The sequence below is a fragment of the Panthera tigris genome, chromosome F3 (assembly GCF_018350195.1).
Source record: "Panthera tigris isolate Pti1 chromosome F3, P.tigris_Pti1_mat1.1, whole genome shotgun sequence".
In the NCBI taxonomy this organism is placed as follows: domain Eukaryota; kingdom Metazoa; phylum Chordata; class Mammalia; order Carnivora; family Felidae; genus Panthera; species Panthera tigris.
The window spans coordinates 64028522-64040037 of NC_056678.1; the positions used below are offsets into that span (position 1 = coordinate 64028522).

An 11516-nucleotide genomic window follows, 5' to 3' on the forward strand; every position below is an offset into this window, starting at 1 on the left:
AACCCCTCCTGCCTTATCCTCTGCCTGCTCCACATGCCCATTCCAAGCCGACTCATCCTACCTTTGGGCAGTAAATTCCCTGATGGCTGTCTCCTTGCCTGCCCCATCTCCCGCCTGGCCGACCAGCCTCTCTCCCACTGTTTGTTCCCGTCCCGAGCCAAAGGCCGGCCACCTCCTTTGTTCTGCCCTCTCGGTGCTTCTTTACCTGTTGCCCACTGCCTTTCCCTGGGCAGTTCTCTCAGTTGCCTCAGCTCTGGAAAGCAGCCTCTAGGGGCAGAGGGCAGCTCATGAGGGAGCCCTGAGAAAAGGGAGGCCATGCCAGATGAGAGAATGGGAGCGAGAATTCTCCCGGGACCGTGGCCTTTCTGTGCGTGTTGACCAGGCCCTTTCCCTGACTTCCTACCCCTCCTGGGGCTCTGTCCCACCAAAAAGGGAAAGAGACAGCTGAGAGCCGACTGTGGGGTTTGGGGAAAGGCTATGTCATCAGCTGGCCCGGTGCCTATGATCCATCCGGCTGCTAGAGATTCCCCTCCCCTGGGCAAGTCCCATTTTTTTTTTAAAGGAAAACAAAAACTAGGATTTTTGGGAAGCAATGAGACACCCATCTGAGTTCCACCAACCAAGCTCCTGTCTGAATGGCTTATAGCTCAGCCAATCGCCGAAGCTCGGGCTGCTTAAAAGAGCTGGCGCGGAGAGAGGCTGGGAAGAACCCACAGGGAGACCCACAGACACATAGACACGGGAGAGAGAGGAGGAGAGACAGAGACAAAGGCACAGCGGAAGGAGCCAGAGACAGGGCAGGCACAGAGGCAAAGCCAGACAGTCTGAGGGAGCCCAGAAGGAGAGGCCAGAGAAGCTAAAGAAGACACGGGCAGGGAGAGACAAAGACATAGGAGAGGAGGGGGTGTGAGAGGAGAGTTTGGGGGAAGCCAGGCCACTAGGCGCCTCTCCTAAGCCTAAGGGCCAAGTTTTCCCCATCTCCTCTGACCGGCCCCGGCCCCTCTGAAAACTCTGCCTCTGACCTTGGCACAAGTCCGAGCCCCCAGGCTGCAGAGAGGAGCTTTCCAAAGCCAGGGCGGGGAGGACTTGGTGCCCAGACGGCCTCAATCCCTCCCAGCCGCGGCACCAGTGCCATGAACAGGACGGACCGGCATCCCAGGAGGGGCTTGGCGGGGTGCTGGCCGTGGGGAGCCCGACCCCGCCTGCCGCTCCCCCCTGCGCCCGTCTCCCTGCCGCCGCTGCTACTGCTGGCCTCCCTCCTGCCCTCGGCCCGGCCGGCCAGCCCCCTCCCCCGGGAGGAGGAGATCGTGTTTCCAGAGAAGCTTAACGGCAGCATCCTGCCGGGTCTGGGCACCCCTGCCAGGCTTCTGTACCGCCTGCCAGCCTTTGGGGAGACGCTGCTGCTAGAGCTGGAGCAGGACCCCGGCGTGCGGGTCGAGGGGCTGACGGTGCAGTACCTGGGCCAAGCACCTGAGCTGCTGGGAGGGGCAGAGCCGGGCACCTACCTCACCGGCACCGTCAACGGAGACCCAGAGTCGGTGGCATCTCTGCACTGGGACGGGGGAGCCCTGTTAGGGGTGCTGCAGTATCGGGGGACCGAGCTCCACATCCAGCCCCTGGAGGGAGGCACCCCTAACTCTGCCGGGGGCCCCGGGGCTCACATCCTACGCCGGAAGAGTCCTGCCAGCGGCCAGGGCCCCATGTGCAACGTCAAGGCTCCCCCCGGGGACCCCAGCCCCAGCCCCCGAAGAGCCAAGGTAGGCAAGCCCTGGAGTCTGTGTCCTGCAGCGTCCTCCCGCCATGTCTGTCCTACTGACCCCCATTCACGTTCTCTCCACCCACTTCCATTGCTGGCCATTCTGCTTCTTCCCTGCCTTCTGTCTGCCTCCGCTCTTTCCACCAGCCTCCCTTCTCGGGAAGGCTCTGGCTTCTCCCTGCCCCATCCCTTCTCCTGGCCGGACTGCTGATCCCACCCGAGGAGGGCTCTCGGGGTTCTCTGCCGGGAGTGACCTCCCCTCTGGCCACGCCAACCCCGCTTGGCCACAGCATCCTACTGGTACCGTCTCCTGCGATAAGGCTATCCTGAAGGCCCCTTGGCCGTCCCAAACTTTCCGTGCCCCAAATTTGATTTCTACCCCCCCTCCCCCCCACCAACTATAAAGGAGTGAGAGGTTTGAAAGGAGTGAGGATTGGCCTCTGGCTTCTGGTGCTGCCTTCACGATAGTTCTGGCAAAGTGCAAACTAGGGCCGAAGTGGACGAGGAGGAAAGGCGCCCCGTTACCTGGTCAGTCCCCTTCCAGCACTGCGGACTGACTGCAAGGCGGCCTGAGGCTCCATCCTTCCCTCCCTCCCACGGCCGGCCTCCCCCCCCCCTCCTCCCTCTCTCGCTTTAATCCAGACCAGCCGCTCTCCCTCCACACCCGCCACGCTGAGATCTGGCCCTGGCCCTAGCTGCTGACTGAATTGTTCCTCCAACCACACAGGGCAGACACGTTGCAGCCCGGCCCTCTAGCTCCAGGCCTGCAGGCCCCGTCGCACCACTCGGGCCTGGGGGACCCCCAAACCCCTCCCAGAGGCATTCTCACTGTGCTTTCGCCTCTGGGGCTCACGCAGCCCTGGGACGTGGCATCCCCCGCCTCCCATCCCCTCCCCTTCTCAGAACCGACAGCTGATTTCTCAGAGTTACCACAGAAGCCCTGGGACTTTGGGGTTGGGGGGAGGGCCCAGGCGAGACCCGTGGGGAACGTGTGGCGCCGCTGGCTCTGCTGAGCTCCAGACCCAGCAAGTAAGGGGGCGTGGGGGGTAGTGATCCGCGGGGCTGGGCGGCTGTTTCAGGGCGCCCCCCCCCCTCTTTTCCAATCCAGCGCTTCGCTTCACTGAGTAGATTTGTGGAGACTCTGGTGGTGGCCGACGGCAAGATGGCAGCATTTCACGGCGCGGGGCTGAAGCGCTACCTGCTGACGGTGATGGCGGCAGCGGCCAAGGCCTTCAAGCACCCAAGCATCCGCAACCCCGTCAGCTTGGTGGTGACTCGCCTCGTGATTCTGGGGCCAGGCGAGGAAGGGCCCCAAGTGGGGCCCAGCGCCGCCCAGACCCTGCGCAGCTTCTGCGCCTGGCAGCGAGGGCTCAACACCCCCGAGGACTCGGACCCGGCCCACTTTGACACGGCCATTCTGTTCACCCGGCAGGTGAGGCCCCAGTCGGCCCCCACGGGCCACGTGCTGCGTTAACTCCCCAACCAGCGGCGCTGTGGAAACCGTGCCGGAAACGGCACCCCTGGAGCCGCACGACGATGTGTCGCCTCGGCCCCGGGCCATGCGGCCGGGGCCATCCAGGCCCCGACGGTGCCGGGGGCCCAGCTGACCTAGATCTCTCGTCCCGGCGGGCCCCGGGGGTCTTGGTTCCTCATGCGTCTTTTGTGACCCCCTCTCCGCAGGACCTGTGTGGGGTCTCCACCTGCGATACTCTGGGCATGGCCGACGTGGGCACCGTGTGTGACCCGGCTCGGAGCTGTGCTATTGTGGAGGACGATGGGCTTCAGTCAGCCTTCACCGCTGCTCACGAACTGGGTAATGTGGGAGTGGGGCTGTGGGGCACCCGGGATGGATGAGAGAGGTAGCAGGCCCGGGGAAAGGGGACAATGGGCTCACTAGAATGCAAGTAGGGGTCACAAGGTGACCCGGCCTAGGCGCAGGGCCATTATCCTTCTCTGCTGTGGATGTAGACAAACATTTAGCTTCTTCTATTAAATGAGATAGCGTGTGGAAACTTACTGTGAACTGTGTGTGTGTGTGTGTGTGTGTGTGTGTGTGTGTGTGTGTGTGTTTGAGGACGGCACAATATTGAGAGAGAGACTATTCGTCAGAGTCAGTGATAGACTGTTGGGAACGTTGGCTACAAGGCAAAGGGGGTAGGGAGGTGCCCTGAGTGTGTTTGGGGGGAAGGGGAGACAGAGACATGGGGGGTACATATGGAGGAACCCTGGAACACCGGAAGGAGATGGGGGCGGGGGCAGTGTGGGATGCGGGGAGAATCTGACCATCCACAGCTGGAACCAGGTTTATCATGGGCTTGAAGCCCCCCGAGGGCACAGAGAGGGGACCCTTGGACCCTAACCAGGCCTCTGCTCTCACAGGCCATGTCTTCAACATGCTCCATGACAACTCAAAGTCATGTGTTGGTCTGAATGGGCCTGGAAGTACCTCCCGCCATGTCATGGCTCCTGTGATGGCTCACGTGGACCCCGAGGAGCCCTGGTCCCCCTGCAGTGCCCGCTTCATCACTGACTTCCTGGACAATGGCTATGGTAAGCAGATGGCTCACCCCTTTCTCTGTTCGGCTCTGGGCTCCTGCCCCACCCCCCACCCCCCACCATACTCTCTCTTCTGCTACGTTCTGCATGGACCCAGTTGACTCCCTCAAGTGTGTTTCCTCTGCAGTGTGGGACGGGGTGAGAAATGCTTCTGTCTTTGCGTGGTTCCCACTTCCTCTAGAATAAATAGCACAGCCAAGGCAGGCAACTTTTGGTGCGGTAGAATTAGATCTCACCTTTTAAGGGTCAGCCCTGTTCACACCAGAATGGGCCCGCTGTGAGGGAGGTGACTGCCCGTCACTTGAGGTGTACAAGCCTGAGGGACGGCCTGCTACTCGGCAGGTTGCTGATAGGAAGCAGACTCCAGAGCCCTGTAGTTGCTTAGAGCAGGTAGGAAGACTCAGGGCTTTGGGTTCCTGTCCTGATGCTGTTCGTTAGACACGCGTAGAGAGTGTAAGTTTCTTCGCGTCTGTGTGTCCGATCTGTAAAACAGGTCTCTCGGTTAAACGAGAGAGCGTCGCTCAGGCATTTAGCCGAGGCTCATCACATAACAAGCACCCAGGCAATTGCCTCTGCTACTGAAAGCTTTCTCCGGCCTCGGGATTTGGATTCTAGGATCCCTCAGGCCCCAGGGAGTCCAAGCTTTCAGCCGGCAACCTAGAGCGTTCCCTCAGCCCGCTGCTGACCTCACATCCCTACCCCCTTCCCAGGGCACTGTCTCTTAGACAAGCCAGAGGCGCCCCTGCATCTGCCTGTGACTTTCCCCGGCAAGGACTATGACGCTGATCGCCAGTGCCAGCTGACCTTCGGGCCTGACTCACGCCATTGTCCGCAGCTGCCTCCGCCCTGTGCTGCCCTCTGGTGCTCCGGCCATCTCAACGGCCATGCCATGTGCCAGACCAAGCATTCCCCCTGGGCCGATGGCACCCCCTGCGGCCCGGCGCAGGCCTGCATGGGTGGCCGCTGCCTCCACGTGGACCAGCTTCAGGATTTCAACGTGAGGTCCCAGGGCAGGGGTGCAAGCAGGGGGCCAGGGGGAGTGGGGCCTGGCCCTGGGCCTGGGAGACTGTACTTACTGGCACGGCACCCTTTCTGCTTCTGCAGGTCCCACAGGCTGGCGGCTGGGGTCCCTGGGGATCATGGGGCGGCTGCTCTCGGAGCTGCGGGGGCGGCGTCCAATTCTCTTCCCGGGACTGCACGCGGCCGGTCCCCCGCAACGGCGGCAAGTACTGTGAGGGCCGCCGCACCCGCTTCCGTTCCTGCAACACCCAGGACTGCCCAACGGGGTCAGGTGAGCAGTGGGAGGGACAGAGGCCTTCAGGCGGGGACGGTGGGGCTGAGGCGGTCGTCCCTTGAGTGTAGGGACTGTCCCCTGCTGTCGAGGGGAGCGACCTCACCGTTCAGGGCTCAGGGACCTCCTCTGGCAGTCTGTGGGGGGAGAGCGGTGCCACGCCGTCCAGGGGCCTGAGGGGCTGGGACGGAGGGGCTCCGGTGGGACGTGGTAAGGAAAGAGGACCCTGACCGGCCGTTTTACCCCGACAGCACTGACCTTCCGCGAAGAGCAGTGCGCCGCCTACAACCACCGCACCGACCTCTTCAAGAGCTTTCCGGGGCCCATGGACTGGGTCCCGCGCTACACGGGGGTGGCCCCCCGGGACCAGTGCAAACTCACCTGCCAGGCCCGGGCCCTGGGCTACTACTACGTGCTGGAGCCACGGGTGAGGGCCGGACGCCCCCGGGCGCCGTGCGTTCACGGTCTTTCCCGCAGCCCCCCTACCTGCTGAGCTGGCACAGTTCCCCCAAAGCAGCCCAGAGCCGTGCGGGGCCAGCCCGGGCTCGGTCAGGCTCCTCTGTCCCCCGGGTATTGGGAAAACAAGCCCCAGACTCTAGATAAGTTTCCCGTGGTTTCTTTTTCTCTCTCTTCCCGTCTCCCTGGGCTCTGCTTCGTGAGAAGGGATGTGGCCTTTTGGGCAAGTCTTTGACCCCGTTTCCTTGGGCTCCTCTCTGAATTCCAGGGGTGGCCTCGTTCAGCTCGCGGATGGCCAGTCCGTCACTGGACAGGCCTCTTGGAGACAGGGGCGCCTCCCCACTCCCTCCCTGCGCTAGGGCGGTTTGTTGAAGGCCGAAGGGAGGAGCCCTGGCAGATTTTTCACCCCTACCCCGGGGAAAACTCGTACACGTCGGCCGCCCCCTAGCGTCCATGTGGGTCGCTGCCTTCGAGGTTCAGGGCTGGTGTTGAGACTCGGACGGACTTGTGGTGTCCGCCTGGGCCCCTCTACTTGCCAGCTGTCTCCCCTTTGGGAGACTGTGCTCATCCTTCTGAAACCTCCGTGTTCCATCTCTGGAAACCTCAAGGAGTGCTTGTGAGATTTGCATTCTTGTTTACAAAGCACGTAGCACAGTGCCTGGTCCATAGGGAGTATTCTGAAAACGGTAGAGTTTTAAATTTCTGTTGTCGCCACGCTCATCACCCCTTACAGAGGTGGGGCTCACGCCGCACCCCGTCCACGTCCCCCCCTGCCCAGCCTTTACGACGGCGCCTTCCTGGCGGGATCTGGCTTCACCCAATCCCTCCTGACTTGGCATTGCTGCTCTCTCCGCAGGTGGTAGACGGAACGCCCTGTTCCCCGGACAGCTCCTCGGTCTGTGTGCAGGGCCGCTGCATCCACGCCGGCTGTGACCGTGTCATCGGCTCCAAAAAGAAGTTTGACAAGTGCATGGTGTGCGGGGGGGATGGTTCCAGCTGCCGAAAGCAGTCCGGCTCCTTCAGAAAATTCAGGTTCGTCCGCTATTTATTTCCTCCACTCGGGCCCCTGGGGATGCCAGGATGAACTTAACGCTGTTTCTCCCCTCAGAGAGCTTCCTGTCTCGCAGGGGAGACAGATGAGTAGCCAGGTACAGCACAGGGTTCCACGTGTTGAGCAGGTGGCAGCCTGGGCTGCTGTGAGGGCCCTGGTGGGCCTCTGGGAGGGCTTCCCCAGGAGGTAACTTGCTCCTGGAGGGAGAGTGGGAATCGGACCGGCATCGAAGAGGTGGGCTTCAGTGGGCACCTCAGTGAGGGGGCACCGGATGCAAAGGTCTAGAGAGAAGAGGGGGGAGGGCACGCTTGCACACAGCTCAGACCTACAGATCTGAGACGATCGGATCTCAGGTCTATGCGGACCCCTTACACAGTTTTAGGGGGACGACCCTCTTTGCACACACACTCACACATACGGCCGTACAAACACAGCTCGGAAAGGCTGGAGGGATTCCGGAAGATGCTGAGCTCCCCCTCTATTCCTCCCACGCAGGTACGGGTACAACAACGTGGTCACGATCCCCGCGGGGGCCACTCATATCCTTGTCCGGCAGCAGGGGGCCCCCGGTGTCCGCAGCCTCTACCTGGCCCTGAAGCTCCAGGACGGCTCCTATGCCCTCAACGGTGAATACACCCTGATGCCCTCTGCCACGGATGTGGTGCTGCCCGGGGCGGTCAGTCTACGCTACAGCGGGGCCACCGCGGCCTCAGAGACACTGTCAGGCCACGGGCCGCTGGCCCAGCCCTTAACGCTGCAGGTCCTGGTGGCTAGCAACCCCCAGAACGCTCGCCTCCGGTACAGCTTCTTCGTGCCCCAGCCGGCCCCTTCGACGCCGCGTCCCACCCCCCAGGACTGGCTGCACCGCAAGGCACAGATCCTGGAGATCCTCCGGCGGCGCCCCTGGGCGGGCAGGAAATAACCTCATCGTCCCCGCTGCCCTCTGCGGGCACCGGGGCCTCGGACTGAGTTGGGAGAGAGAGGGGGCTTCCGCGGCTGCCTCACGCTGCCACGGCGGGGAGGGGCTGAGACTGTGAGGCCTGCCCTCCTCCCCTGCCCTGATGCGCAGGCTGGCCCTGCCCTGGTTTCCTGCCCTGGACGGCAGTGACGGGTGGTGGATGGAAGGGGCTGGGGACAGTCCCCCATCTAAACTGCCCCCTCCACCCTGCTGGTCACAGGAGGGAGGGGGAAGCCGGGGGCAGCAGTTGTATTTATTTAGTATTTATTCACTTTTATTTAGCACCAGGGAAGGGGACGAGGGCTAGGGTCCTGGGGAAACTGACTTCCGCCCCTCATAACCCTCACCCCGGCTAGGAAATCCAGGGTGGTGGTGATAGGCATAACTGATCCGTGTGTATGTGTGTGTGTGTGTGTGTGTGTGTGCGTGTGTGCCTGTGCGTGTGTGTGTGTGTGTGTGTGTGTGTTCACGTATAAGGTACATCCTGCCCTGCTTTCTTCTCCCTGAACTTTGTTTTCTGGGAAAGGAAGAGTCAAGGGGAGGATAGGCCTTCAGGGAGTAAGGGATTATCATATTTTTTAAATATATATTGAATTCTGCTATTTATGTGCTCCTTTGGGAGTCAGACACATGTGGGCTTGCACCCCGGCTCCACACCTCCGAACGTTCGTTTCCTCAGTTGCCAATAATAATACCTCCCTTGGAAATTGTTGTGAGGACTAAGTCATGTAAATAAAGGACTAGCATCGTGCCCGGCGCTGGGTCAAGTGCTCTGCGGTGGCCGCTGCCTCTAGGTGGTGTCACCGCCGCTCTGCCTGCCTCCGGCGTCCAGGGGCTCGGAGGTGGCGGAGAGCACGTCAGCGGTGCCCACCCTCAGCCCCAGGCCACGCTCCTCTGGTGGGCAGAACGCCGTCCTGCACTCGGAGGGACTCTCAGAGAAAGGACGGCTGTGTCCCTGATCCCTGGAGACGCCCAGTCAATGGAGACAGAATAAACGCTCGACCCCGGACACAGTTGATAAGAACGAGAAGGCGCAAAGGAAAACAAGAACAGCTCCGTCCACACAAAAGGCACTTAGGACTGAGGGCCCCTCGTGGGGTCTGGTGGGGATGTCATTGTAGGAAGGGCACTGGAGAGGGAGTCCCCGGGCGTGAATTTGAGTTGGGGTTCAGTCTTACCGGCTAGTGGTGTTGGGGAAGTCACTGGTGCTGAGCCTTCGGCGGCTCTTATGCGTCAGGGGGCTGATAATACCCGTCCCCACCGGGTTGTTCTGGAAACAGTTGATAACCACAGTTTCAGAACGGCAAAGGCCGAACCGCGTGAGAGGTTACCCTTGTGACTACTGAGTGATTAGGACAGGGGCCCCCAGAATCAACCGGGGCAAACACAGCAGACGTCTCTGAAGGTGTGAGGGTAGAACGGCATTTAACAGAGGGCAGGGCATGGTTTGGGAAGTCCAGAGGGCAAGGAGAATGGCGGGGAGGCGGGTCTGGGGGGGCGGACAGCCAGGTGTTCCCTGGAGGTCGACACAGGGAACACAGACTCGAGGGGCAGGAGGGCACCAGACACAGCTGTACTTTTCCTTCCGAGCAGGCGGCCTTGCTTAAGAAAGAACCGGGGCAACCCTGTGTGCGTCGTGGAGGACGCGCGGTTGGAAAAGGGGTGGCAGGTGGATCGGAAGGATAGGCAGAGCCCTGTGCGAAGTCCGTGCGAGGTACACACACACACACACACACACACACACACACACAGAGCGTGACTGACGGGGCTCACCCATCGGAAACAACAGGACGTTGCAAAGCTCTGCATCATAAGGGCCAGATAAGCCATAGAGCCTGAGCCCAGACTCAGTGGGCTGTGAGGGGTAAGGAGGGTGAGTCTCAGGCTGGGCTGAGCAGAGGGCCACCCTGACGGCCTTCTCGCCTTTCCGTCGTGCTCGCGGGAGTTCACACTTTGAAAGTCACCTTCACGTGCAGCCTCTTAACAGGAGGCCCTTCCCTCACCGCGTCGGGCTCTGCCTGGCATAAAGAGGAAACTTTTCTCAGGGGTGCATGGGTGGCTCAGTCGGTTGAACGTCTGACTCCCGGCTCAGAGGGCGTGATCTTGCAGTTCAGGAGCTCGAGCCCCGCAGCGGGCTTGCTGCTGTCAGCACAGACGGTGGTGCCTGCTTTGGATCCTCTGCCCGCCTCCCCCCCACCCCCCGATCTCTCTCCGCCCCTCCCCTGCTTGTTCTCTCTTTCTCAAAAATAAATAAAACATTACAAAACATTTTGGTTTCAACTTACGAAATTTTTCCCAGAGAGGGAAAGAGCTTAGGGACCGTGTCTGTGATTGGGTGGGCGTGAAAGCGGAGGACACAGAGAGCTAGCCTCTCAAAGACGAGTAGTGGGCATCACGGCCCTCAATCCCGGGCGACGCCCGACCCCTTTCTGGAACGCTCTTCTCCAGACCACCCTTCCCCTACCTCGGCTAGAGACTGGCCTGAAGCCCCCCTCAGGGGTCCAGCGAGTTCTTGCCAGGGATGGGGGGAATTCATACCTTCTTGTAAGAGCCAGATGGGCTCTTGTCTCTCCAGTCTGCCTACTTATTGCCTTCCCGGGCCTGTGCTACATTGTGGGCGAGCAATCGGGAGGAGAAACAGGAATACCAGGAAGTTACGTTATGCACACCGAGCTCCAGTATCTGGTCTTAGAAGAAAAAGAGAGAACAACAGTGAGCTGATGAAAGGGGGGTCTGTGACTGTGGGAGGACGAGGGCAGCGAGCGCCCTGTCCCTGGAGAAGTTCAAGCAGAGTTTGGACAACCATTTTTTTTTTTTTTAACGCGTATTTATCTTCGAGACAGCGAGAGACAGAGCACGAACGGGGGAGGGTCAGAGAGAGAGGGAGACACAGAATCCGAGGCAGGCTCTGTCGGCTGTGCTGACAGCTCAGAGCCTGACGCTTGGCTCGAACTCGCGGACCGTGAGATCATGACCTGAGCCAAAGTGGGACGCTTAGCCGACTGAGCCACCCAGGCGCCCCTTGGACAACCATTTTATGGGGTGTTAAGTGCTGTGCCTGTGTGTTTGGGGTGGGGCGGGGGGCTTGAACAATAACTGTGAGCTGAGCCAATTTCTTAAAGCTCCTTCTGCCCCTCAGATCCTCCACCTCTGTGGTTAGAGCAGAGGAAATCCGGACATTTGTCCAGCCACGATTTTCGCGGTGGGGGGTGAGAAAGCCAGGTTTCTGGGATGCTCTGCTCACGTACACGTCTACCCCAGCCCCAGCCCCTCTTCTTCAATCTTCATGTAGTATTACAGTGTTTGGCCTTCTAAACTACCAGACTGACAGTCAGTGACAAAACCCAGCAGCTCATTGGTCAGGGCTGGGGCGGGGGGGGGGGGGGGAAGGAGGGGGAAGAAAGTGGAATTCGATGTATTAACATTTTATTGGCTAAGAGGATGCTTC

General features: G+C 60.8%; 1 protein-coding gene across 1 annotated transcript; it reads left to right on the forward strand.

The window, feature by feature from the left end:
* The first annotated feature begins 401 nt into the window (after positions 1-401).
* Positions 402-10170, forward strand: ADAMTS4 (ADAM metallopeptidase with thrombospondin type 1 motif 4). Its single transcript, XM_042976569.1, has 9 exons — positions 402-1757; positions 2865-3188; positions 3437-3569; positions 4136-4306; positions 5023-5309; positions 5417-5603; positions 5855-6030; positions 6916-7091; positions 7606-10170. Exons 1-9 carry the CDS (start codon positions 1134-1136, stop codon positions 8030-8032), a joined length of 2505 nt encoding a protein of 834 aa, XP_042832503.1. The 5' UTR covers positions 402-1133; the 3' UTR covers positions 8033-10170.
* Positions 10171-11516: the final 1346 nt, after the last annotated feature.

Bases quoted from the DNA above. Each gene is read 5' to 3' on its own strand.
- ADAMTS4 (XM_042976569.1), top strand. From the start codon at position 1,134: ATGAACAGGACGGACCGGCATCCCAGGAGGGGCTTGGCGGGGTGCTGG. The intron at 4,307-5,022 runs GTAAGCAGATGG...CCCCCTTCCCAG, and splicing joins CTTCCTGGACAATGGCTATG to GGCACTGTCTCTTAGACAAG. The intron at 6,031-6,915 runs GTGAGGGCCGGA...CTCTCTCCGCAG, and splicing joins ACTACGTGCTGGAGCCACGG to GTGGTAGACGGAACGCCCTG.